At 38.9% G+C, this 26,986-nt stretch overlaps 3 protein-coding genes across 5 annotated transcripts in view; 2 read left to right on the top strand and 1 right to left on the bottom strand.

Annotated features, from left to right (window-relative positions):
- Positions 1-10,857, top strand: part of LOC141435274 (BOS complex subunit ncln) — a 31,887-nt gene extending 21,030 nt beyond the window's left edge. Inside the window, 4 exon segments of the mRNA XM_074097965.1 lie at positions 3,939-4,106; positions 4,797-4,890; positions 6,131-6,260; positions 7,050-10,857. Of these exon segments, the coding sequence (XP_073954066.1) occupies positions 3,939-4,106; positions 4,797-4,890; positions 6,131-6,260; positions 7,050-7,191 (534 nt within the window). The 3' untranslated portion in view covers positions 7,192-10,857.
- Positions 10,858-11,996: 1,139 nt separating this feature from the next.
- LOC141435267 (hemocyte protein-glutamine gamma-glutamyltransferase-like) overlaps positions 11,997-26,986 on the bottom strand; it is a 29,060-nt gene continuing 14,070 nt past the window's right edge. For both annotated transcript variants that reach the window (XM_074097950.1, XM_074097949.1), the window contains exons 5-15: positions 25,216-25,348; positions 24,080-24,263; positions 23,342-23,559; positions 22,815-23,021; positions 19,396-19,615; positions 18,610-18,768; positions 17,750-17,870; positions 17,352-17,460; positions 16,216-16,376; positions 15,031-15,222; positions 11,997-12,483 (exon numbers count right to left, since the gene is read on the bottom strand). In XM_074097950.1, the coding sequence (XP_073954051.1) occupies positions 12,391-12,483; positions 15,031-15,222; positions 16,216-16,376; positions 17,352-17,460; positions 17,750-17,870; positions 18,610-18,768; positions 19,396-19,615; positions 22,815-23,021; positions 23,342-23,559; positions 24,080-24,263; positions 25,216-25,348 (1,797 nt within the window). In that variant the 3' untranslated portion in view covers positions 11,997-12,390. The remainder of the gene's footprint in view (positions 12,484-15,030; positions 15,223-16,215; positions 16,377-17,351; positions 17,461-17,749; positions 17,871-18,609; positions 18,769-19,395; positions 19,616-22,814; positions 23,022-23,341; positions 23,560-24,079; positions 24,264-25,215; positions 25,349-26,986) is intronic.
- LOC141435268 (ionotropic receptor 75a-like) overlaps positions 25,594-26,986 on the top strand; it is a 76,201-nt gene continuing 74,808 nt past the window's right edge. The window contains exons 1-2 of one of the 2 annotated variants that reach the window (XM_074097954.1): positions 25,594-25,996; positions 26,336-26,360. The gene's annotated coding sequence lies outside the window, so the exon portion shown is untranslated. The remainder of the gene's footprint in view (positions 25,997-26,335; positions 26,361-26,986) is intronic. The other variant, XM_074097952.1, reaches the window with a different exon arrangement.

A 26,986-nucleotide genomic window follows, 5' to 3' on the forward strand; every position in this document is an offset into this window, starting at 1 on the left:
TACTCGTACATATGCAGACAGACGGTGGGAAGCGACTTACTTCTATGGAGTGAAAATGTTCACGACGCTACTAAGAGTTAGGGAAATTTGGTATGTTTCGTAGTAGGTTGCTGCAGACCACAAGTTTGGTACACACGATAAGCCATACTTTGGCCACCAGTAGGAATGAAATTTTTACAGCCCTGCCTCTGGTTTCTTGTAACAAATATTAATGTTTCTGACAAAATGATAAAATAAACATACCCGTGTATCCAATATCCAATACATAAATAGTTAAGAGTTGCACTCTTGTAATTTCCTCTCGTCCGCCAACTTTTTGACTTCTTGATTTGTGTTCAAACCATAATTATTCAAACATAATTGCTTTTGAATATCAATCTCATTGACTTGACGTTGTGACAAAAATGTATTATATGACGTTTAAATTTTCTTATCTAGCCAGTTATAATAATAAAAAAGTACGAAAACTACTTCGATTGTGAAAACCTTTTTATTCACCGAGCCTAGATTTAGCGGCCGTAAAAATGCCGTGATATGTAGGAATTTATTTGAGCGCCTACTGTAAACTTGATATTAATACATACACATGCAATGTATGTTGAATGTAGACCTTATTTTTTAACTAATTAGTTTAGTGATTACACCTAGCACCTTTATTGTGAGAATAAATATGCTTTATATAAATTAGTGGCGCTACTGTCTACGTAAGAATAAATAACTAATATCTGTTCAGAATTTGTAAGTTGAATTTAAACCACTTGTCCTAGATCGAAGCACCACATTATAATGTATGTAAAGTATGCAATGTTATAATTTTTGCCGAGGACTGGGTCTGTTACTTAAATAATTATTATTTTAAAAGACAATTTTAAAGTAACTTACCTATTTTTTCGTCTTACTTACAGTTTGTGTCCTTGCATTAATCAGAAAATAATAGTTTAGGCGTTTCAACTTCCGAAAATAACAGATTTAAAAACAAAAAAATTAAATACTAGACTCAGAGACTTGAACTTGATCTCTCAGTGATCTCATGCTTTCTTCATTTAGTTGTCGTATTATCTGAGCCAAAGGTGATGGTCACGTGACCACACGAAATAGTCTATACCAATTTACAATAGTTTGATTTTGTGACATTGACTCACGCACCCATATAAAATGTCACTACATGTTCGCTGCGAACACTGTCAGTTGTACTCATACAATGGTAAAATGCATCAAAATTTACTGCATCACGCTGCACTTTGATGCAATAAAGTTACTTTTTTTGGATTTTGCTTGAAGAGCATATCCATAAATAACTATTCTCAAAAATCCTCTAAGAAAACATGTCCGTGGAAGCTATGCGGGGTGTCCGTAGGTTTGTATGGAAGAGCAACCCCCTTAAAGCCTGCAATTAAACACCTGTAAAAAGCAACACACACCGCGTACACACACACACACACACACTTCAAGTAACTTGTAGAGTATTTACTCTTACCGTATTTTGTAATTAAGGACATCCTTCTGGCACTCGCTATACAGACCCAGAGTCTAGTGCGAAGGCCGTAGAAAAGTCAAATGTGTTATTTTGTAATTTTTTGTGGACAGTGTAACTTTATTACTAAATAAAATTATTCTTATTCTTATTCGCTGAACTATTTCGCGGTCAAGAGTGGTTAGAGTTAGAGGAGCAGCTGGATTCCACTGACGCCTCGCTGCTGCAGGTAATGTTCTGGAGAACTGTCCCAAAAAGATGGCGATGGAAACCCGCTGAACTATCATCTTCTCATCTCTTTTAAAAACACTTGCTGAAAACGCTGAATATTTACCGTGTAGCTATAACAAACTGTAATCTCTCTAGGACGTATCGTTCGCCATGTGCCTGGACTCCATCTCGTCGTCGCCGCACCTGAACATGCACGTGTCCAAGCCCCCGAAACCCGGCGGCGCCGCGCACTCCATCCAGGCCCGGCTCGGAGCCCCCGTCACGCATAAGAAGATCAACTTGGCCGATGAGTTGTTGGCCTGGCAACATGAGCGCTTCAGCATTAGGAGGATGACTGCTTTTACGCTTAGTAGCCTACAGGTATTAAAGGCAGGAACCAACTAAATCATGACTCACTGTGGAACCTTTTCATACATACATTTCAAGGTCCGCCCGGATCGCTACCACCATCTTGCTCGCTAATCCTGCTTCACGAGCAGTGCTTGCACTGTTGTGTTTCGGTGTGGAGAGTAAGACAGCCGGTGAAATTACTGGCACTTGAGGTATCCCATCTTAGGCCTCTAGGTTGGCAACGCATCTGCAATCTCCCTGGTATTGCAGGTGTCTATGGGCGGTGGTGATCTCTTACCATCAGAAGAAAAAGTCACAATGGCATCACATTGCTTGGCAAGGGGTTCAGTATGACAATGTGAGAGCGCTCTATGGTGGGTCAGGAATCAAATGGTTTGACTGTACCATCAGCCAAATATGTGGTCTATAACACCCTAAGGTTCATAATCGTTTGCATGTCATAAAATAATAATGCCAATAGACGTGTCTGTCAACTTGAAAGTTAGACTTTAGCGACATATTGATTTGATAGGGACTTTTTTAAAAATTGGTAGACCACTTATTTGGCCAACGGCCAATGTTACAAAAATATGTATAGACGACTTTATGCACGTAACATTAAGTTCGTGGATACATATTTTTGTAACTTTGGATGAGTCGATATTTTAGCACTTGACTGTACCTATATAAAAAGCCGTGGTGGCCTAGTGGTTTGACCTATCGCCTCTCAAGCATAGGGTCGTGGGTTCAAACCCCGGCTCGCACCTCTGAGTTTTTCGAAATTCATGTGCGGAGTTACATTTGAAATTTACCACGAGCTTTGCGGTGAAGAAAACATCGTGAGGAAACCTGCACAAACCTGCGAAGCAATTCAATGGTGTGTGTGAAGTTCCCAATCCGCACTGGGCCCGCGTGGGAACTATGGCCCAAGCCCTCTTGTTCTGAGAGGAGGCCTGTGCCCAGCAGTGGGACGTATATAGGCTGAATGATGATGATGATGATATAAACTTTTGGTTAAGTTGACATGAACTATAAACAACTAGCCCTTACCCGGGACTGCGTCCGCGTAGAATTCGTTTATCGCTATCCCATTGAACTTTCCGGGCTAAAAACTATCCAATTTTCTTCTCGGGACTCTAAACTATCTGTAGGTATACCGAATTTCATCTATATCGGTTCAGTGGTTTAGACGTGATGAAGTAACAAACAAACACGCATTTATAATATTAGTGGGATTATTTTGCTCACCCGCGATCTTACGATAGTTACGTTTATGCAACAAATGTGTGTTAAAACAGCTTCCCCGCCTTCACGCTGTAAGAGCACTATCTAAAAATCACCACCACCACGCTGAACAAACGCCAGCGGAAAGATGTTCGCAAAGAAACTTTGTTAGTTTATTTCTTATTAGGGTTCTGGAGCCAAAATGGCAAAAACGGAACCCTTGTAGTTTCGCCATGTCTGTCTGTCCGTCCGCGGCTTTGCTCAGGGACTATCAATGCTAGAAAGCTGTAATTTTGCTGGAATTTTTTTTGGGGTTGTAATTTTTTGCAATTATGTAAACTATGCCGATAAAATGGCACAATAAAAAATAAAAATAAAAAAACTTAGTTTGTAGTGTTTTTTTTTTCTTATCCAACCCTATCAAACTTACAAGAAAAACTATAATGGTTAAGTTTGCTTGAGAATTATTAGTAGTTTAAGAGTAAATAGCAGCCTAAGATATAAAATATACCTAAACTTGGTAGATTCCGTATAAAATATGAAATCCTTTGAAAAATATTACTTATTTTTTCGTAATGACTACGTAACCCTATTTTGGGCGTGTCCGACATGCTCTTGGTTGGTTTTTTAAGGACGTTCACTATAAGACAATATTATTATTGGATTCCGTTGTTGGCAGAGCCACAAGGACCCGTCTCGCAGCACGGTACTAGATCTGCCGTCGGAGTCTTCGCTTCGTAACCTCGTCGCCAACATAGCTGTGACAGCGCGGGCACTCGCCTCGCACGTGTATAACTTAACCGAGGAGGGCAATAGCGAGGACTCGCTGTTGTATGACAATGCTTTGGTAAGTGGATATCTATGTATTTATCTAATACTAGCTGTTGCCCGCGGTTTCGCCCCCGTTGTAATTATTCCAAATTTTCTTTCATAAAAACCTGACAATAACAAACACAACAAAAAAAGAATTAGCGAAATCGGTCCAGCTATTCCCGAGTTTTGCGCTTAGCAACACATTTTACCGATTAATTTTTATTTATGTAGATATCTAATACCTTTGAACGAGCATTTCTTATATACAGGGTGGATGTATATATTTTGGGTTCACCGGAAACGGCTCCAACAATTTCGGTGAAATTTGGTAGGGAGGGGTTTTCGGGGGGGAAAAATCGATCTAGCTTGGTCTTATCTCTGGGAAACGCTTGGTACCGAGTTTGAGCCCGAGCGGAGCAATACAAGGTATCAGTGCAGATATAGGCCTACTAGGCCTAATACACTATAGGCATTATAAATAGGCTCAGAGTTGCTCTGGATTTATCTATAGGGTCGAATCGGGAATAAGGAGATACGTAGAAGAACAAGGGTCACCGACATTGCCACTTCAGCGAGCTAATTCGCTGGCAATAGGCAGGCCATATAGCACGGAGAACAGGTATCCGTGGGGCTGAAAAGTTCTCGAATGGAGACATTTATTAATAGTTTTTTTTACCTATTTGGCTTTATGCGCTGGCTGTTTTAACGTATTATATTGTTCCAGAGCGTGGACGAGGCATCCGTCAAACATTGGTACAAATATTTGTCGTCGCAGGCGCGCGCGCCGCAAATTATTACGACTGGCGCTCCTAACTCAGGTCAGCAGCTGGATTATAAGGAACTAGTCCTTACCCGCGGCTTGGCTGCCATAACATAAACCATTAGTTCAGGCAGTCGAATTGAAATTCTCGGATTCTACTAAATTCTCCATGAGAATGGGCCAGTTGAGTATTTCTCAAAAAGTTGTCCCGTCATGAAATTGAGAAGAAATCAGTTTGTCAAGAAATTATTAACACTAAGGACGAGATCATAAAACATAAATTGCATAAAACATCCAAAATTGCTTGACGTCTCGAAACCTTGTGAGGAAAAAATCGTAATTTTGTAACTAAATCGAAACTTTCTATTGGATCCAACAACAAAGATTATCTGACTTTTTATCACCTACCTTTACTTTTGTATATATTTAAACACAATATTACTTATTTTTGGGTTGAAATATTGTCAGAAAATATATATCCTATTTTTTTAAGTGGACAACTTTTTGAGAAATAGTAAGTTGCCAACATAATAATTATTATTAGTCCTTTTCAGTAAGATTATCAGAAAACATTAAACACGCATTTTTGACAATTAAAAAAAATTAAACTAAAAATACAAATATTAAACAAAAATTATCAATATACATATAGTTAGTTAGAATTCCGCATGATGACATGTGCCCCCAATCCCAAACTTTACGCATATTTTTTTTGGCATAGGAAACATACGTGTCAATATTTGCTGATGGATAATCTAACAGGAAACTACCCAATTTCCGAAAATTAGGCCGTATTTTAAAGCTCCTAAGCCGAAAGGCGCTATCTCAAAAAATAAACGCTTTTCTGTCATTTACACCATGTGATGCAGATTTTTTTTTATTCGACGATGGCAAACGAGTAAGTGGGTCTCCTGATGGTAAGAGATCACCACCGCCCATAAACATCTGCAACACCAGGGGTTGCCAACCTAGAGGCCTAAGATGGGATACCTCAAGTGCCAGTTATTTCACCGACTGTCTTACTCTCCACGCCGAAACACAACAGTGCAGCTGGTTTTAAGCTACGCAATAGTATTAATTACTCGTGTTTTTTTTTGAGATAGCGCCTTTTGGCTTAGGAGGGCAGTATATTATTATATTATAACAGTTTTTTAAAGAAAAACCTTCTCTCTGTTGTCTCTTGGATAACGGGATAGAATAACAAACAAGAAAAAGTTGATTGACCCAAAAGTGTTGGAGAATAAAGATCAGACATCAAAAAGACACTGTAGGTTTGTAATTGACTATTTTGTGTACAGGGGTGACGGGTGCCTTGGAGCGGGCTTTATCACGCTACATGGAAGTATCGAACAGCGTGCACGCCGTGGACAAGCGCGAGCCCGAGTATGCGCTCTATTCGCCAACGCGCGCCGTGCTCTACGTTTACAGGTTAGTCCCTACCAATCCCATTTTTTTTTAAGTATTCTGTATAGTGTCCCACAGCTGGGCAAAAAGCTCCCCTCTCGACCTCCACAACTCGTTCTGACGCAATGTCAGGCCAGTCCTTTGCGTACGTGTCCAGATCGTCCCGCCATCTCCTTCTCGGTCGGCCTCGATGTCGCTGGCCGTTCTCCGGCACCCACCAAGTAACTGTGCGAGCCCACCTTTGTGGGTGCATGCGACAGTCGTGTCCAGCCCAGTCCCATTTTAGCTTAGCAGTCTTTTTCCCAACGTCGGTTATGCGTGTTTTTGAGCGCAGCGTGGTGTTCCGGATTCTGTCCATCCGTTTCACACCTAATATGCTACGCTCTATCGCTCTTTGGCAACCTTAAGTTTGGACTTGATTTTCAGTCAGGGACCATGTTTGTGCACCATAGGTTAAGACGGGCAGGATACACATGTTGACGAGTTTTCGCTTAACTACTCCTAAATAATAAATAAATATTGTATAGCACCGTGAACGAATGGCCGAGATGGAATGAAAATGGAGACTGCGGATTGGCAAGCGCAGCGTAGAACGTCCACCTATGAGATGGACGGATGACCTGGTTTAAGCCGCGGGTTCAAGATGCACGAGTTTGTCATTTGTCACTAATAAATAACGTACTCTATTTATTTAATACAAACATTTTATTTATTAATACAATAAACGGAAGTACCTAGTCGTGTGTATCGAATTTTCACGATGACTTTCTCCCATTTAAAAGTGAATTACCTAATTACCTTGTTTTCTTTCAGTGTGAAACCAGCTGTTTTCGATCTGATCCTAACCCTGGCGATCATAGCATATCTATCAGTGGTCTACTTCGCCATACAACTGTTCCCGAGATTTTACGAAGAATATGCCAAAGTTGTTACCGGCAAGGCCAAAGTACATTAGAGTAAGCAATATGCGTAAACAAAAGCAATAAAATAATTATAGGGGGCGTGTAGTAGTGAGAAAAAATCTGTTTCCACTTGGCTTGGCTTTGCAATGACTCGATGAGAGCGTTCAACTAGGTTTGGTTGAGGGCGATTTTAAGACCCATGTTACGCGATGGCGTCAGAAATGGAAAAAAATGTGTTTATTATTATACCTAAATACGAAGAGCTAAGTAAAAGCGTTATGATTCAAACTATATGTAAGGAATGGAAAATTTTAATGTATTTACAAAAAAATTGCTTCGATTCGCTAGAAAGGACATAAGTCACCTACATGTTTCTCGTTTTAAATGCTATTATTTAAGTACATGATTTATTTATGTCGTTTATCAAATTTTGGTGCCGAATGAAATGGACTAGCCCCGACAGCCTTAAGGCTTGTACTTTATTCCAACCAAAGTGAAGACTCCGCTCCATGCATCTTCTTTTAAATGGTTTCGACTTACAACTGTAACAGTGCATCGTCACACCATATAAAAAATTGCCGGTCTTGTAAACGGCGCAAGTGGCTTACGTAGCCAATCTTCTTATATAGATTATCCTAATATGCATAGGCTAGCTACTCCTTTACCCTTTAACAAAAAAAAAATAAGGAAAAAACAACATTATGCAGTTGCCAATCGAAAATGTGCTCTGTAAGTACTGCTAACACCGTCGGTTTTAAGCTGGCTGATAGGCGAATGTAGCGGCTGTTAAACTCGAGTGTCACATCTGTTACGGTGTAACTATCAAGTATTCGCTTAAAACTGGACATGATACAGTTATTTTCCATTTCATTCGGCCCCATTGAAAACGTGGGACAGAAAATCAACCCGATACTTAGCAAAGTCATTAATTTACAAATTGTTGAACAATTATACCAACATTTTATTTATGATCGTTATGTACAGTTGAACTCGTATTAAATCAAATAAGTGAAAATCGGTAATTATATAAGCTAATATATTTTGTTTTAGGGCCACTGTTGCATTTTATTTTTTATTCAATATCAAAGCATGAAGGTAAATTGTACTGAAAATATGAAATTCTGTAAAAATATTTACTTTATTAATTCGGTTGTTGTTCGATTGGAAGAAAGAAAAATGTTTTATTTCTAGTACAAGTGGCCACACGAAAAAAAATAGGTTGTTTTAATATGAAATAAAAAAATGACTACATCCATATTCTCATATTAGTACAAGTAAAATCACAATTTTAAGGGTTTTTGTGTTAATTTGTTCCAATTTTAGGTTTGTGGTTTGTTGGAATGTTGTTAAGACATCCATTTTTCTTTTAGATGTGTGAATAAATATATATTGTGATAAACATTCGTTAAAATGTTTCGCGATGTATATATACCATACAGTAGTTCGGAATATATCTAATTATTTACCAAAATTATCATTTGACGAAACTATTTGTCTGAAAATGTGTTTATTTCAGATTTGTTCTAAAACTACCCTATTCTTGTTTATTAACTGGAACAGATTCGTATTTTTTATGAGTCATAAAATTATGATCATCAAAATTCGAAACAAAATGTAGATGAAGTAATAGACGTACTCGTATGTAACGCATTCAAAAGTAAAATGGTAGATTAAAGTAATTTACATAATTATGTTAGCCGTCCTTCTAGTTCCTTGATACTATTCGTACTATACTACGTTTGAAGTCATACTTTTTGTAATTAAAGAGGGCTTGATTCGGTATTCCGCGTCTTGTTTATACCAACTAACCCGCAAGAAAGGTCTTGAGAGATTCAGACATTATTTTGGTTTCTAGTGTCATTCTGTTTACTATTTTAAATTAACATATTATTATAGTCTTACTTTAAAAAAAGTTATAGTTATTCTGTGTCAAAGTTGACGTCGTATTATTAATTTACGAATAGTATTCTACAGTACAGTACACGGGGATAAAGATTGCACATCGGTCTTCGGAAAAAAGACAATTGGCTCCGAACAGTGGCGACCATCCAGCAATCATCGTATTTATTAAGTGACGTTTTGTATGAACTAAATACTGGACCTTTATGGCCTTCATTAGTTTACGTCAAGTAACATGTAAAATTCTGATATCTATAAAGAGCTGTTGCAACTACTAGAAAAAGGATAGTTCCCTCTTTTCCCTAAAGACGCCATCGTACAATTTAAAGTTTTGGGGGGTTTCAACAACTCTATTATATATTTTCATCTAAATGCGTTAGTACTCTATAGCACCTGTACGACTGACAAACGTCACATAAGCAGTGTGTGACAACGCTCTACGGAGCCGAAATTAGCAGAGTCTTTTTCCAAACACCGATGTGCAATCATTATGACCGGGTACTGTAATTATATTAAATACTGTTTAAAAGTGAAGTCACATTATGTAATTTAAGTTAAAAGATGAACTTGTTTGACCTCGATTCAAAACTACTCAAAATACCTACTGATTAAAAAGTTTAGCAGTCAAATTGAACACTCAGTGGCATAGTTACCGGAGGGCTAGATGGGGCAGTGCCCCGGGGCCCCCAAGCTCAGGGGGCCCTCGGACTCTGACTTACAAACTATAAATGACAAATCTGGAGTCGAATTCGGAACACGGCGAATACGGAACAAACGATTTTAAATAATTTATTTGGGGCCCTAGTTTATTTTTGCCCCAGGCCCTTTGGTTACCTAGCCACGCCACTGTGAACACTGTTGTCACAGTATTGCTTACTTAAAGTTCACGGAATAACAAAGACAGTAGGTATATGATGCTAGCTGGCCTTTTTCTTTTTTTACGTTTTCGAATTTTGTATAAGTGCCGTCAATGTCATGAAATTGGGAAGTTAATGTGTCTAGATATATAGTTTGGTTGGTTTTGCAATGCCTTTTCAAGCAAATATATAAATTTTTGTGTATTTGTGCCTATTGTAGGAAGGTTGCAACAGTGCAAATGAAGACTTTTTGGCAATAATTTTGATCTCTTCTATAAAAATTTAGCCTTAAAACAAAGCTATAAGAAAGCATATTGTTTTACAAAATAAGTAGCTTCTAAAATTGAAATATCATCGTAAAACGTAAAAGCTACCTCAGTTACAAGAAGTTGAAGTAAAAAGTTTAATGTAAACTTAATGACTGTAAATATTATCTAGACGCTAAAGGCTAGATTTTATGAAGGCCATGTGCATATCATTCGAACTAAAAAGGGATTTCATGGCCTTGGACACTATAAAACCTATCCACTTATTAACTTGAGGACTTTTTTACTTGGACACCATGAAAGCACAGCACAGCCACCGACGCCAACAAAATGTATACAGTAGTAAAGTTGAGCTTGGTTGAACTGCTATAGTGTCCTTATAACAAAAAAGCGAGGCGAAGACGCCCTATTATTATTGTACGAGAGTCTACAATATGGCGTTTTTGGTGCTATAGGCAGCTAACTCGCCGCGCGCTCGCCTCGCTTTCAACTCGCTAGTGTGATAAGGCCCTTATTGCCTTTAGTCAACCTGTTTTCGTCGTACTTGTAAGGGCCGAAGTGCACTGCCAAAAAGCTGTGTGTCGCTTGCAATGCTTTTTCAACTAGTAGCACCACATTTGCTGAAAATACATATTTGGTTTACAACCGAACTAAGGACGGTCTGCCAAATTTATACGTAATTTTGGTAAACATGTTGCTAGTAATTGAAATAACATTATAGGCATAGGTACACCGAATTGCTGCTGCGTAATTTCAGCTCTTATAGTATCATATCAGAAAAATCAACTTGTTTTCCGTATATAACCATCTTATATATTTAGCACTGGAAGGGGGCAAAACTTGCCTACTATAAAGAGATTTCGGTAATGTAATTAGTAATTGGTCACTTTGGCTGCTAATTTAAGTTTTGGAAAATTAGGTGCGATGACGAGCGAAGCGAGGAGTGTTAGGTACAATTGCTACCACATACCACAAGCGAGCCGTTTGACAGCTGTCGGTACAGCGCCAAGACCTAATTTATTTATAAAATATTTTGGCCCCTAATAGTGCTGGTTATGTAAAATAGTTATGTGAGGGAAACACGGGGAAAAATTAGACGTGGTACTTCGGTATAATGTGCTTAGATTCTTATACAGATAACACTTCGATGAAGCCAATCGTAAGTTCGTCTTCAATTGCAATTTGCAATGCATGCTTATGTAATTAAGAACAAAATAGTCAGGATGTCTTGTGTAAGTAAAAGTGGTTTAATGTACGGGAATTGAGAATAAAATTTTGTTTTAAAAAATACTTTCTTTTATTTCACAAAGATACCGTCAATATTTTGAAAAAATCCCCTATCTCAAATTAATACGGTTGACCCTTGAAATGATATTCATAAGGTTTATTCAGAAAAAATATCGATATGGAGGTACGAGTTTTTTTACAAGTAGTGACGATACACATTTTTTATACCTAAATACAAAAGTCAATGTTAAAAAACTTCTTGGAAGTCTGTTTTCACATGCAAGCCAATGTGACATCATCGTATTTTTTTTTAAAGCTACTTTTTATTGGTCAAGAATAATAGTTTTAAACATAAAAAAACTAGGTAGGGTTACACTTTCTTACAGTCTGTCATGGTATGTAGCATTAAACGGCCAAATTATGAACAGATGTAAGTGGCTCAACAATCCCTGTTCGCAACTCTATGTATACCTAATGTATACTCTCACTCTCTATTGGTGAATTAATTCATCGCGGCCAAAATTGCAAGACTTGAAGTAAATAAAACAAGTAGAGCTGCTTTTGCTTGTAGAGCTACAAAGAAAATGTAACAAAATAAAAATTCAAAAATACATGTAAAATTTTATTTTCAACGGCCATGTTAGATCATGACTGTTTCAGTTTTCCTTATTTCTAGTCACTTATTTATGGCACTTAATATTATGCATAACACCATTATAACACTTATTTTAAGCAGTACAATTTTACTTTAACATTTTGAGAGTATTCTTAAAATAATTTGGAGTATTAAGTAAATCTTATTGCAGGCTCGTAAAGTTGTATTTTCTCCCTTCATCATCATTCCAGCCTATATACGTCCCACTGCTGGGCACAGGCCTCCTCTCAGAACAAGAGGGCTTGGGCCATAGTTCCCACACGGGCCCAGTGCGGATTTTCCCCCCTAGGGATGTATGCTTATCTAAATGATTATTACTATCAAACTATGTATTATTTAAGAGATATTTCAGCCCTCGAGGACTTCAACGCTAGCTGCTCCTGTTATATCTTTCAGCTCATTTGACCTGAAGGTTGCCACGATGTTGATCTTGCCCAGTTTCTGAAAAGAAATCAATATTGTAGTCCACCGTGTTGATATAGTAGTTTATTAATATTGAAACATAGGGTAAACCTCCAGTGAATGAACACTTAAGAAACTTTTCTACTTTAAAAATCACTACTCTGTACTTATTAATATTGTAATGGTTTTATGTAATTTAATCAATCGTTATTAATAAACAAGAATTTTAATTTCTGCGATTTTTTATTACGTGTATACTTTTGAGTTATGGAAGAATTATAAAAAAGTACCCAAACCTAGTAAATGAACGAAAAGTTTAATGAATGAACAGAGTAAAACCCAGTGAATGAACATTATTTAGATAGTTTTAATCAACATTTAGAAAAGCATTTTTTAACATAAAACGAAGTCTTCTTCTTCAGTTATTATTATATAAAATCTTGAGGTAGGTACAGCACCTTCAGTATTCCAATTATGTTTCTGTATTACAAAAATACATATATAATTCTATTAAAGTAGGTACAAATTAAGCACCTTTAATATCTTGATTAATTTACTTTTTTTTAAAAACTCGTAGCTCAAAATAGATAATTTTTCCGAGTGAACTTTATAGACGTTATATCAAGGTTCTATTTGTTGACATATTGATTTTAGATAAGTACGAGATTTTTCAGTGACGATAATCGAGCTTTATAATAAAACTTAATAAATAACAAACATTAAACTCTATTGATACTCGTATTCTAATCAGTCTGTAATCAGTCTCTAATTAGTTAAAAGTATCATCATTTGGGACAAAAAATCTTAACAACCCAATTTTTAATTATAGATTGTGCTAATAACAATAAGCAACTTACTACAAGCAAAATCTACATAATTATTTTTTTAATCATTTTTAATTATATAAAAATAAAAATCGATCAAAATAAATCAATAAAACAAAAAAAATATATAATTTTATAGTAATTTCATAACAAATAAAAGGTACACACTAACTGAACAATTGTTTTAACTGTTCCTATTTCCTTTCCTCGCAATCCCCATTTTCTCCTCGACGTGTCTATCCACCCTCGCTGTACCGGCTCGGGTGACTATATGAACGTCTTGGGTAAAATGGCTTGTTTTATGCTCTTGTTGTACAATCTAATATTATTAACAAGTCCATTTAGGAAGTAAAACTATCGTGCATTTCGATCACGTCCATCGTTACCTACGTTGTTCATACATAGGGTTAGTAGGTATCTAGTAAATGAACAAAGCCAAATTTCTATAGTCCATTTACTAGATTTTTCATTCCTATGAATGAACACGTAGTGTCCCAATACTAGTTCAAAGAAACAGAATCGTTTTCTATGCAGAATCTGAAAACACAACCTTAATACGATTACGTTAACATTTAATTTTAGGAAAAAAACTATATTGAGCCGACACCAGTAATGAACAGACTGTTCATTTACTGGTTTTAGAACTATTTGATAAGCCAGTAATGGAAACACCTAAAAATATTCAACTTAACCGCAAAATAAGCACTAAAGAGTACAATTATAGAAGATTTAACTCTTAATCTAACCAATAGCTAAACTTTATAGTGGTTATACATGAAATAAGCAGTTCAAATGTTACTCCAAACATGCACTGTTCTTATTTGGGATCTAATTTTTCCATACAAAACTTCAAAAGCAGAAATACGTGAACTTCAAACGCCTGCCATGTTGAAATTGGTCGAAAATAAATTTACCGATTGTTGCCATTGCATAGGAACCGAAGACAAGTTGCCGGTAAGAAAAAAAAATACGACAGTTGGTGGAAATGGCTATATTGCTTATTTTAGGCAAAAAACGTGATTTTTGTTCATTCACTGGGGGGTTCATTCATGGAGGGTTACCCTATTATCCTACAAGAAACTTGAAACCGCAGTTCTACTTACATTGGGTTGCACGGGCAACGTGGCAAGCACGCGTTCATGCGGCGCGGTGTCCGGCGCCGGCACACGCAGCGTCCGGCCTGCTATGCCGGTAGACGTCCGGAACTTGCAGCCGGACAGCGCGCTGTTCAGCGGATTGACGAAGCGATGGAACACTTCTACTTACATTGGGTTGCACGGGCAACGTGGCAAGCACGCGTTCATGCGGCGCGGTGTCCGGCGCCGGCACACGCAGCGTCCGGCCTGCTATGCCGGTAGACGTGACCCGGAACTTGCAGCCGGACAGCGCGCTGTTTCAGCGGATTGACGAAGCGAGGGACACTTCTACTTACATTGGGTTGCACGGGCAACGTGGCAAGCACGCGTTCATGCGGCGCGGTGTCCGGCGCCGGCACACGCAGCGTCCGGCCTGCTATGCCGGTAGACGTGACCCGGAACTTGCAGCCGGACAGCGCGCTGTTCAGCGGATTGACGAAGCGAGGGACACTTCTACTTACATTGGGTTGCACGGGCAACGTGGCAAGCACGCGTTCATTCGGCGCGGTGTCCGGCGCCGGCACACGCAGCGTCCGGCCTGCTATGCCGGTAGATGTGACCCGGAACTTGCAGCCGGACAGCGCGCTGTTCAGCGGATTGACGAAGTGAGGGACACTTCTACTTACATTGGGTTGCACGGGCAACGTGGCAAGCACGCGTTCATGCGGTGCCGTGTCCGGCGCCGGCACACGCAGCGTCCGGCCCGCTATGCCGGTCGACGTGACCCGGAACTCGCAGCTGGAAAGCGCGCTGTTCAGCGGATTGACGAAGGTGAGGGACACTTCCGTCGGCTGCCCGATTATCAGGTCGTCGTTGAACTGTAGATTAAATGAGAAATTTAGAAGAAAAACTGGTATTTGGGCATCTTTGGAAAAAAGTGTAAGTACCTTTTTTTTTATTTTAGAAATAATATGGTTTTTCCTTCTCAGAATCAAGAGCACAATGTCCCAAACAAAAAGGTCAGTTTTGTAACGTTTTTTTCATTCACTGGGTATGGGCGTCACAAAAGTGACTCATAAAATATGTATGAAAATATCAAATACCTAAACTACATTTTGAAAGAAAAGGTAGACTTTTTTTTTAAAACACCCATTTCCCCGCGGCTTCCCTCGCTTCAATTTAATCATGCATTATAAACAACAGTGCCAAATTTCATGAGTCTAAACGCAGCGGATGAGATTTCAAGATTTGATCCCGCTCTTGTAGGAATATCGGGATAAAAAGTAGCCTATGTGTTACTCCAGATGTCCAGCTATCTACATACCAAATTTCATCCAAATCCGTCCAGTCGTTTTAGCGTGAAAGAGTAACAAACATAATCTTCAGGAAAAGAAGAAAACCGCCGAGTCCCGTGCGACATTAATTTAACATTCTGGTCCTCTACTACGAAGTGCAAAATCGAACTTCGTATCATGCCGTTCCGCTCACGCTTATATCATTTAATACGAAAGTGAGAGAGATGGTACGATACGAACTCCGTATTTCGTAGTATTCCCCAGTCCCCATGGTACTACCACAACGTAACTGTGTACCATCAGCCAAATAAGTGGTCTATTTTTAAACAAGTTCCTATCAATGAATATGTCGCTAAAGTTGAAATTTCAAGTTGACAGACACGTTTATTGGCATTATTGTTTTATGACATGCAAACGATTATCAACTTTAGGGTGGTAGACTGGTAGACCAAATATTTGGCTGATGGTACCTGTATATCGTTCCGTTCATTTCAGACTTGCGATTTCTTTAGTACCTAGTCGGGTTTTAGTTTTTTCTTTAACATTTTTGTGTAACTTTTCAACTGTTTGTTTTACCTTGACAGTGATGTTAGGCTTGAGCACTTGGAAGTCGTCGTCATCGGCCCAGGACTGCTTGGTTTCGTCCACTATGACCATCGCCGATATCTTCATGTTGCAGTACTCTACCAGCTTCGGCAGATACTCTTCAGCCTTCACATGGATGCTGATCTCTTCATCTGAGAAGAATAGATTGCATTTTACGTCAGATGTGGCAATATAATACAATAACTCTTTATTGCACACCAACACAGTGAGCAGTACAGAAAACACAAGTACTTATATTCATAGAGATTTTCTAAGGTAAGCAATAGGCGACCTTATCGGTTCAGAGCGATCTCTTCCAGGCAACCTTTACAATGGAAAGAACAATGGTAATCTAACTTCCCTGTTATTAACTAACGGGTAACTATTCCTTTATTTTAACGTAATTCGTAAGTAAGGTATCTCAAATCAATTCACTTTTTTATGCGTCAGTAATATACCTACTTATATCATTTCAACTTATTTTTTTTTGTTTTTATATTAACGATTTTATTTCTGTTTGTTGTTTTTTTGTTTCTGTGTCTGCCATTGCCAACTACTTTTGACATAAACGTAAGATCGTACACAAATGGTTGTCTCGAAAAGATCGCATCAGAGCGATAAGACCGCCTTTTGTCTTGTCTACCCTGAATTTATCTGTCTATTATGATTTGTTTGTACTGATTTGTGGCGTGCTATTATAAACAATATTTGTCTTGTATTATAATATTTAGATGCGCGTTTTAAAATAGGAAGGCCTATCTTCCTTTGGCGTGTAGTGAAAGGCGACTAAAGGACCTGCAGGGCTACTACGAAACTCGAAGTTCGTGTCGTGCGGTCCCTCTGACACTTGTACTATTTAATACGAGAGCGAGAGGGACCGCACGACACGAACTTCGAGTTTCGAGTTTCGTAGTAGCCCTGCTGAAGCTTTACTGTCTATCGCGCGGGCTCTCTTTCTAAGGGGCTGTTTCACCATCCATTGATTAGTGTTAACTGACGGTTAAATGTGATGCCGTCTCTATTTGTTTTGTTCGAATAGCCAGATGGCATCACATTTAACCGTCAGTTAACACTAATCAATGGATAGTGAAACAGCCCCTAAGTATATAATATTAGACAAAACTTACGCTTATTTGGTCCGACGAAGATCTTCCCTTCGACCTTCTTCACGATGTCAGCTCGAACTCCGTTGTAGAACACGCTCGTCGCAGACAGCACTGCCTTGATGTTTCTGGCCTGAACAAAAAAAAAATGGAGTGGTGGTATAAGAACTGGGGCTTCAGTTCCATGATAAAGTAGGTAGAATATTTTGAGATGCAGAAATATATATACGTAGCTAGGTACTGCACTAACTGCTATTTTTTTCTCTAATCTTATGCGTAAAGAGATACCACAAAACTTAGACAACCTAATGATTATGCGTCTAACACACGTTATGTCATAGATAAATGTCACAGTGTATTGAGCTTATTTTGGGAATACTAGTAACAAAGGTGTACGGATTATTCTTAGACTAGCGACTTACCTGATCAGAATTATTGTCGATATCCACATTGATCTTGAAATCGTTGCCAATCGCAACCGTGTCGATGTCACGCAGTTTGAACGACACATCGCTAGTTGAGCTGCTGGCCACCGCGTAATACCTGGTAACAGAGCTCTTCTTTTACTTTTCTACTTTGTTTACATATAGTTTCGTATATTTACACGATCTATGCGTAGCGCATTGCTTTTCCGTTCCACGTCAACTGGTCTTGACGGTATTACTGATTCAGGGTAATCGTTTCGAAGCGCTTAACTATTATCGCGTCTTAATACATTCTACATTAATCACTGTTGTATCTCATCTTTGCTAAGGTACCCTTATATAAATGGAACAATGGAACGTATGCATCGGACTTTTAAAAGTTATTTTATTAAGCCGATATAGCCGCCGCGGTATAGGTTTGATCTATGGGTTCCCAAGCAAAAGATCTTAGATCTGAACCCGGGCTGACACCTCGGAATTTATGTGCGAATTCTTAAAGCCTGGTCTCCACTGAGCGAGCCGCCTCGCTCGGCAGCCATTTTCGGTGTGATTTTGAGCCCTGTCTGTGTCGAACAAAATCATGCCACAAGCAATTGCCAAACGCGGCGGCCGCTTAGGGGAGACCCGGCTCCACATGAGCTTTTCCACGAAGAAAAACATTGCGAGGGAACCGGCACAAATCTCTAAAGCTGTTGAATAGTGTGTGTGTGAAGTTCTCATCCACAATGACGCGCGGAAACTACAGACCGCTTAGACAGCTCTCCCTTCCCACAGGTTCCCTCATAATGCTGAAGGGCCTGTGCCCAGCAACGAGACTTAAATAGTCTGGATTATCTTTATTTCTACAAGATACTGACCTCTTGGCCCTCTCGGAGTACCTCACGCCGTTCATGAGCGCGAGTCTCTCGGAGGTAGTTCCCTCCTGGTGCTTGTACTGCGCCGTGATATCCTCCCGGTCCTCGTCGCCGTTCGGGTCGAATACAAATGGCTTCTTTGTGAGGATCTTACGTCCGATACTGTTGGGTAGGTAAGAAAAGAAAATAATTACATGTATTAACATTAACGTTAGAAGAGAAACCATTGACATCTACGTAGTTGGGATCAGTTTTGTCAATTTCACTGGTGGTTGCATTTCTATTTCTTTCTTGGACTATAAGCTAGTACACAGAAATTACCCGTGTGGGGTTCGAATTACACCATTTCTTCCGAGGATGTTGTGAGAGGTGACTGAGGATATAGGTTAAGGTATACCGTAGGCTAGCAACCTGTCACTATTGTACCGTTTTTTGTCAGACTTAAAACCTATAAAATTGCTAGAAGTGACTCCGAAGCGGTAAAGTTTCGTGTGCTCTGCCTACCCCATTTGGGGAATACAGGCGTGACGTTTGTGTGTGTGTGTTGGTTTACAGTTTTAACTCTTTCGCTGAATAAGGGACTACTATTAGCTTTGTTTAAATTTACAAAATCATTCTGAATCTTTAGTGATGAAAATAATTTGATTCCTTCACAGCAAACCTTAACCCAAGGGCAAGCCTTCTCTTTCCGAGAGGAGGCCTGTGCTCTGCAGTGGGTTCGTATACAGCCCGAGATGATGACGATAAAACAGTCCTTAAATTAAAAAAAAAACTGTTAAATGTACTTACTGGTAGTTATTGGTATCGACCATGGAATATCCCATCTCCGCCTCAGGATCCTTCCTCCACCGCATCAGGTCGGCATTGACGGAAGCAAGCATGAACTCCACATCGAATCCAACTCCTATGACTCCTTGTTTGATGGCTTCTAGTGGTGCTGGTCCGCACTGATATAATCCTGAGGAGGTTTCTTGAGGAGTCGCGTCGATGGCTTGCCAGCCACCATAGCCTGGTGGTGAACGATTGATAGTAGAATAAAGTTAGGGCGCTGTGAAAAATCTGCGCTTCAAGCTGCTGATTGAATCAGATGACGTGTGAAAAGCAGAACCCGATGAAGAAATAAAGTACGTAGCAAACACTACGAGTATTATCAAATTCTTCTCTTTTTTTACACATCTAAAGTCTGAACTGACTGACTGACTAGACTGTCAACGACACCTCCTACGTTATACTGGTACAAGTGCATAATCATAAATTACAGGAGAGCTGTTCAAAGGTTCCAAAACCTGTAACTTTCTCATTTGATGATATAACTTTTCAAAATTTTGCATTGGTTCCAAAGAATATTTGCTTCTACCTGTATTCATGGAATTTTGAAATTTCTTATAGTTTTTTGAGAAAATTGCAGATACACTACTATACGCGTATTTTACATCTTGTAGTTGGCGGGTATACTGAGCTAATTACCACTTGCTCCAGTATACGGCGTAATGCGTAGATTACTGATCTAACGATATTTTTATATTGTATATGAATTTTTAGATGAAATACTTATATGGCTTGCAATGAACAATAAAACAGATGCTCTTTTACCTTCATCTATTGATTTAATAACGTTTTATCACTTGCATCAATATACGCTAACATTAGCATGCCACTTGTACCAATATACCGCTAGTAATGTTTTAAACGTGCTATACAAAATACAGAAATATACCTTTATAAAAAACCTCACTTGAAATATAAATGGTTTTATTAAGAAAAGTAATTGTATTAAGTGCTTTAATTAATGGAAGCACATTCAATGGATTCGTATTCCTGTTCAAATGTGTACTCGTATTTTATTGTGAAAGGTTCCTCATGTGATACATATATCGCATCGCACCCATTTGTATCCACATAACGGTTTAGCTTTTTGTGCTCTTCAGGGTTCCGTACCCAAAGGGTATAAACGGAAACCCTACTTCTATATACTACTTCGCTGTCCGTCCGTCTGTCACCAGGCTGTATCTCATGAACCATGATAGTTAGACAGTTGAAATTTTCACAGATTATGTATAACTGTAGTCGATATAATATATATATAACAAAAATAGAACAGAATAAATATTTAGGGGGCCCCATACAACAAAATGTATTTTTTTGCCATTTTTTTGCTAATCCTAATAAAGTTGTATAGATGGTATGGAACCTTTCGTGCGCGAGTCTGATTAGCACTTTGCTTAAGCCAAGCTTTGACATGAAATATTGAGTCAAAGTCAAAATATCTTTATTCAATTTAGATTGTAACAAGCACTTATGAATGTCAAAAAATCTACCACCGGTTCGAAAAAACCTCTGTTGAGAAGAGTCTGGCAATAAACAGATTTACAATCATATTTTAGTGATATCTATACATCACAAGTATTTAGCACAACTACATATTTAAAACAGTTCTCAATTCGCTATTTGAAGTAAGCACTCGCCAATGCGGATCGGAATTATTTCCAAATTCCCTATCCATGATATAATCATTAATTTTAATAATACGCCTTATATATTAATGTCTTCTTGACAATAGATTTAAATTTGTGTCTGTTTCTGAGTCTTGGGAAACTTCTATAACTTCATACGGTTTACCCGTTTTCGCCATATACATAGCCAGGTACCATTTCTTAGGTGTGTATAAAAAAAATGTGTATAGGGGGTTATTAAAAACCTGTACTATACTTTAAACCACATTAGGGCTACTAATTACTAATATGATCCAAGTAGAAAATACTGTGATTCGAAAAAAAAAGTTTTGCATGGAAGTGGAGTCGCAAGAAGACTTTCTAATTTCGATGTTTTCCCACTTATATCGTATTAGTAATCAGTCCCTAATATGGGTTACAGTATAGTACAGGATTTTTTTTTATCAACCTGTAGGTATATTGAAATTTACTGTTCTCATTTTAATTAAAGCATGCATGCCTTCGCCTTCTTTTTGGGGATGCTCAACTACCAGAATGCAATGTAATACTGCAATGTTATTTTTCTAGCACGCGTACATGTAGGTATAGCCGAGGAAACTGAATCACGTACTGGTACTGGGGTGGAACCGTTGTACTACCAATGTTATGTTGACATCCCATACATTTGCCAAAGAAATCATAGCGAAATAGATCACGAAAAGGTTTCACATTGGATTTAGTTTCCATGACTGTCTATGAGGAAATACGGCTATTGTGGTCTTCCCTCCGCAATTGTCAGACCAAAACATGTTTTTTTTATATATACTATCAATTATGTGTTTGTAGAACAGTTTAAACGGTCCGCACGCAGCGACGGCTAGCGCGTACACTGAGGCAACTGCCAGTTACACTGGACTTCCCGGCCCCGCGACAATATCGGTGCCGCGTATAGTGGTGCATGTCGGTTGCCTCAGTATACGTTGTACCGATTAGCAAAACGGTGTTAGATGCATTCATATACGTCACTTTATTTCCAAAACTAATAGGATATCCGTGCAAATTTTTTGTGGTAGGTAAATAAGGAAATATTAATCACAAAATGCAAAAACTAAAAATCAATTTGTCACTTGTACCAGTATACGTAGGAGGTATCGGTCAAAGGAATCGATTATAAGATTTTTAACGATTATAATGGTGGAGACGTGTAATAATAGTAAGCTTTCGTTTGGACAAAGGTTCAAAAAGGTGACGAAGCAAGAGGATCGCCCATCATCTATGTAATACTTACTAATATTATAAATGCGAAAGTAACTCTGTCTGCCTATCTGTCTGTCTGTAATGCTTTCACGTCAAAACCACAGAACCGATTTTGACGAAATTTAGTTTAGAGATAGTTTGAACCCCAAGGATCAACATAGGATACCTTTTATTCCGGTAGAGGGCGCCACCACGCGGTACCTACTTTTTTTATGTTAGAGAGGCCAGACAAACGAACTAGTGGGTCACCTGATGTTAATGATCACCACTGTCCATAGACCACCCGCAGGCACTTGAGATCCACGCAGACGAAGTCGCGGGCATAAGCTAATTGTAAATAATTATAGACATTCTCAATATCAGCAAGAAGAAACACCCCTAGATGTTCATGTAACATGAACTAACTGAATCGTGGCCCACTGTAGAACATTTTTACAGGAAAAGTCAAAGTGACATCGTATTGCTTGACAAGGAAATTGTTGAAAAACTTCACTGTGAGAAAGAACGTCAAGAACTTACCTGGCGGTAGATCCGGGCGCGCCATCCACACGTCGTTCCACACATGATAATTCCAAATGGAATCAGCTCCTACTGGATTGTTGGGATCGTAATCCAACTCCTCCATGGTCTCTGTGTAGTACTTGTCCACGGTCAAGGAGCTGTTTGCGTCGTGAGCTGACACCAGGTTGGAGACCACGCGGGACGGAATGCCGAGAGCCCGGCAGACTGAGGAAAAAAACACTATTAGATTTTTGTACTGTTTAGGAAGATTGGTGGATGATTGGTGTAGTGATGGATGAATCTCATTGGCTATGGTGCCTGTAGAGAGTGGTGTGTATGAGCTGGGCCTACAGGTAAATATTAGACCCGAGGTCTTAGTATTTTAGTTGGTTTTGTGTTTTTATCTTTTTGGCTCTATATTTGTCAGTAATTTTAAAGTAAGCCCTTTATCCCTGTAACCAAGTCACTCGCCTCTATATTATCATTCTGAGCTATCTTTTCATTACATATTTTGGTCGACCTAGTTTCTGTCATTTAACACTTACCAGTAGTGACAACGCCAGCGAATACCCAGCACTGTCCGTAGGGCACCTCCTGCTGGGTCTGCAAATACTGGCTGAGGATCTCCACGGAGCCAGTCCAGTCGGATGGAGCAGTTCCATCCTCGTACTGTCCATCCCAGCGACCAATTAGCACACCAGCGTCATCGTTGGAGTTCACGATTTGGGAGATGGTTCTAGTCACACGAACAGGGTCTCCGCGTCTAAAAAAAATGATTTTGTTTCTAGAATATTCTGTAGAGCTTGTCTAGGCTAAAATGTCGCGTCCCTCAACTAGGTAAATTATCAGTTGATTGTGATTATGACTAAGTGCAAATCTTACAATAAACGCATGAGGCTTAGGCTCCGTTTTCACTATTACACTATCACGATATTTGTTTTTCATGAACCAATAGAAACGCTTCATTTACATCGCTTCGCTACGCTCAGCTGATTCCCGCAGAGTTCCCGCAGAGATCCCGCAGTGCTGTGCGAGGATAGGTAAATGAAGGGTTCGCACATCTTTGGTGGAAACTGAACTTAACTGGGGTAGTTCCCCTTAAAGATCAATTAATTAAAATGCAGGGGAGAAAGCATCATAAAAGCCTGATTGGCGTGTCACTTACTCTCATTGAAATCAGTTTTGACAAAGATTCTTTATGGAACTCAAAGGTATCTTAGAAAACTTTAAACTTCAGCACAGAAACCTTCGTTCCTTACTGAACTGAAACTTAGTGCACTTACTGGTGGAATGGCATCTCAGCCCTGTCCAGCATGAACATGACCGCTGGAAGGACCTCGGCGTCGAACTGCCCGTAGACCCAGGGTTTCCCTCGAGTAGTCTTGATGGGACCCACCCACACCTTGCCAACGTCATTCTGGACGTATTCTTGGAGTAATGTGCAATCTTCCATATAGGTCTGATCATCTGGTGGGAAAAAAGTCATTGGTCACCTAATATTTTGTGAACAAATCTACAACTTACCTACGTTACAGTGAAGCTAAACATAATGCTGCAGAACGAGAGACGAATAGGTTCCTATTATTTAAATATACCTACCTACTTTAAACATATATTATCTACCTCGTGGAGATTCTTGCCGGATTCTTCTCAATAGATGTTTTTTTGATATTCATTCATTAGTTAGGACTTGTTATAGCCTAAGTTGAATAAAGATATTTTGACTTGACTTGACTTATCATAACCTAAGCAACTTTAGAAAGTTGAAAAATCTTCGACATTGTTATTTCAAAGTCCAATATCTCAAAAACGATTGAACCGATTTTAATGAAACTTGCTAAGAACCATTTTGATTAAACTAGCTTTCGATTCAACTGCATCAAAATCAATTCTCAAAAAACGTACGACATTCCTCTTTTTGCGTTGAGTGTTCAAAATTGACTAGGTAGGTACACATAACACTTAGAATGATCTTAAAACTTTTCTTAGTGCATATTTCATTTATTATACGGTAGCCCTTTGTGTGACAAGTGTCGGGATCCTGGCATTCCGTGGAGTAGCGAGCAATCGGCTCCCGGTAGTTTATCAAAAAGACTCAGATTGCCAATACTCGCCACGCTTGGCAAGTGGGTTGGTGTGCCCACGAGAAGAAAGAGGGGAACACATTCTATTTGTGACAAAGGAACAAAATAATTGCAATTTTCATAGCAATTACGTGTGACAAGGGGGGGTGGGTTAAAAATGGTCAAAATTGGTGTGACCGACTTTATGGATAGCCCCTAACCAAAAGGATAGAGGACCGCAAAATGATTCAAGCTATGATGAAAAATGCTTGTACCTATTCCTTTCCGGGCCTTCTCATTTGGACTTGCTTAACCTCTTGATGAAATATTCTGCATTCATTTTGTAGGTGACTAACCTGGGTTCCAAGGGTTGAAGAGTATGTACAGGTCCTGCTCGAAGTCATATATCTCTCGGGCTGGAGAACTCTTTAGACGCGTGACCACACGTAGCGCCCAACAGCCCACCGGCAAGGTTACCGGCGTAGACACCTGAAGCAAACCAGGAGTTGTGAGTTTAGTCACACGTAAACCTTTGGTTACCCGATGGGGTAAAACTTTGAGAGAACGAATAAGACGTAAGTAATTATGGGTACTGAAGACGCGATCGCGGGGACGCGGCGATAAAGTCAGGAACGGGTGCGGTGACAACATAATATTACATGTACCTATTTGTAGGAGTAAATTCCATAATAAGATTTATTATTTATTTCCGGCGTGGAGTGGAAGACAGCCGGTGAAATTACTGGCACTTCAGGTATCCCATCTTAGGCCTCTAGGTTGGCAACGCATCTGCAATCCCCCTGGTGTTGCAGGTGTCTATGGGCGGTGGTGATCTCTTACCATCAGGAGACCCACTTGCTCGTATGCCATCCAGTAGAATAAAATAAAAAAACACTAAACTAATATTTTCAGGAGAGATAATTACCTATATTGTTTTTAAATAATTTATTGAATCAGGCGTTAGTTTGCGAAGGTTCAGATTGCACGGTTGTGTTGCTCTGAAGGTCAGCTCTGGTTGAGTTCTAAACGCGTCAGTGTGGTGTGGTGGTGGTGATAGATGGGTTTGTGTGATTTGTGTGTGTTCTTACAGTGTGGAGGTGGAGAAACTGCTCAAGCAATTTAAACTAGTACCTAAAGGTTAGTGTGCAATCTTTTTTTATGGTTTCACACATATAAGTAGGTACCTAGTTATGAGCAACAATGTACTTTAACATAAGGTTATTTTACATGTTCACAGCATCAAGTGTTACATCGTAAAATCCGTGAATATTTATGAATAAAAGATTACAATCACGAATTTAAAATCGATATTAATGCAAAGCACATCTTTAGATTAAAAACTTATGTTGTGGACTGTGGTTTGTGCTGTTTATATAACAGGTTAAGATGGTTTGAATATGCCTAGCTACGTAACAGTACATTAAATTGTTTCTTTTATTGATCTATTCAAATTATCTAGTTAACTTTTGATTCCAGGTGGTCGAACGGGTTATTTAAATAGGTACTGGATTCATTTAATGCGTGCTATGATTAGATATCGATATAATCTAAGCATTGGGGAACCTTTAAACCAGTCGAGGGGTTTTGCAAGACTTTCGACGCATAATATCTTATCTAATATAATAATTGCCGGGAAATCAAAACGTTTGGGGTACTTCCAGTTTCAGTTCCAGTTGGTATGATAATAAAAAAAATAGATTATAGAATATTTTTTTAAAATTTGTCGGTTTATTAATTTAAATATTTTTTTTAATACAGAGTTGTTCTACGTTGTTGTAAAGAGAAAAAAAACCGGCCAAGAGCGTGTCGGACACGCCCAAGATAGGGTTCCGTAGCCATTATGAAAAAAAAACAAGTAATAAAGTATATGCGTTACAACACAATTAAAACACTTAAGTACTACGGTCTTGAAATCTATTACCAGAAAAGGGCGTAGGTATCTTCACAGCACTTACGTCCTTTTGTTGAGAAGCGCAGTTTTTCGGCAATAACTCAAAAACGGTATACCTATCCGATCACGTTGAAACCAATTTTCGTTGAAAGTATTTATTAAGCGTTACCTTTATATATTTTTTGGACAAACGGTTTACAAGATAGAGGGGGGCAATTTTTGCTACTTTGGGAGCG

Source organism: Choristoneura fumiferana, chromosome 14 (genome assembly GCF_025370935.1).
Source record: "Choristoneura fumiferana chromosome 14, NRCan_CFum_1, whole genome shotgun sequence".
Lineage (NCBI taxonomy): Eukaryota > Metazoa > Arthropoda > Insecta > Lepidoptera > Tortricidae > Choristoneura > Choristoneura fumiferana.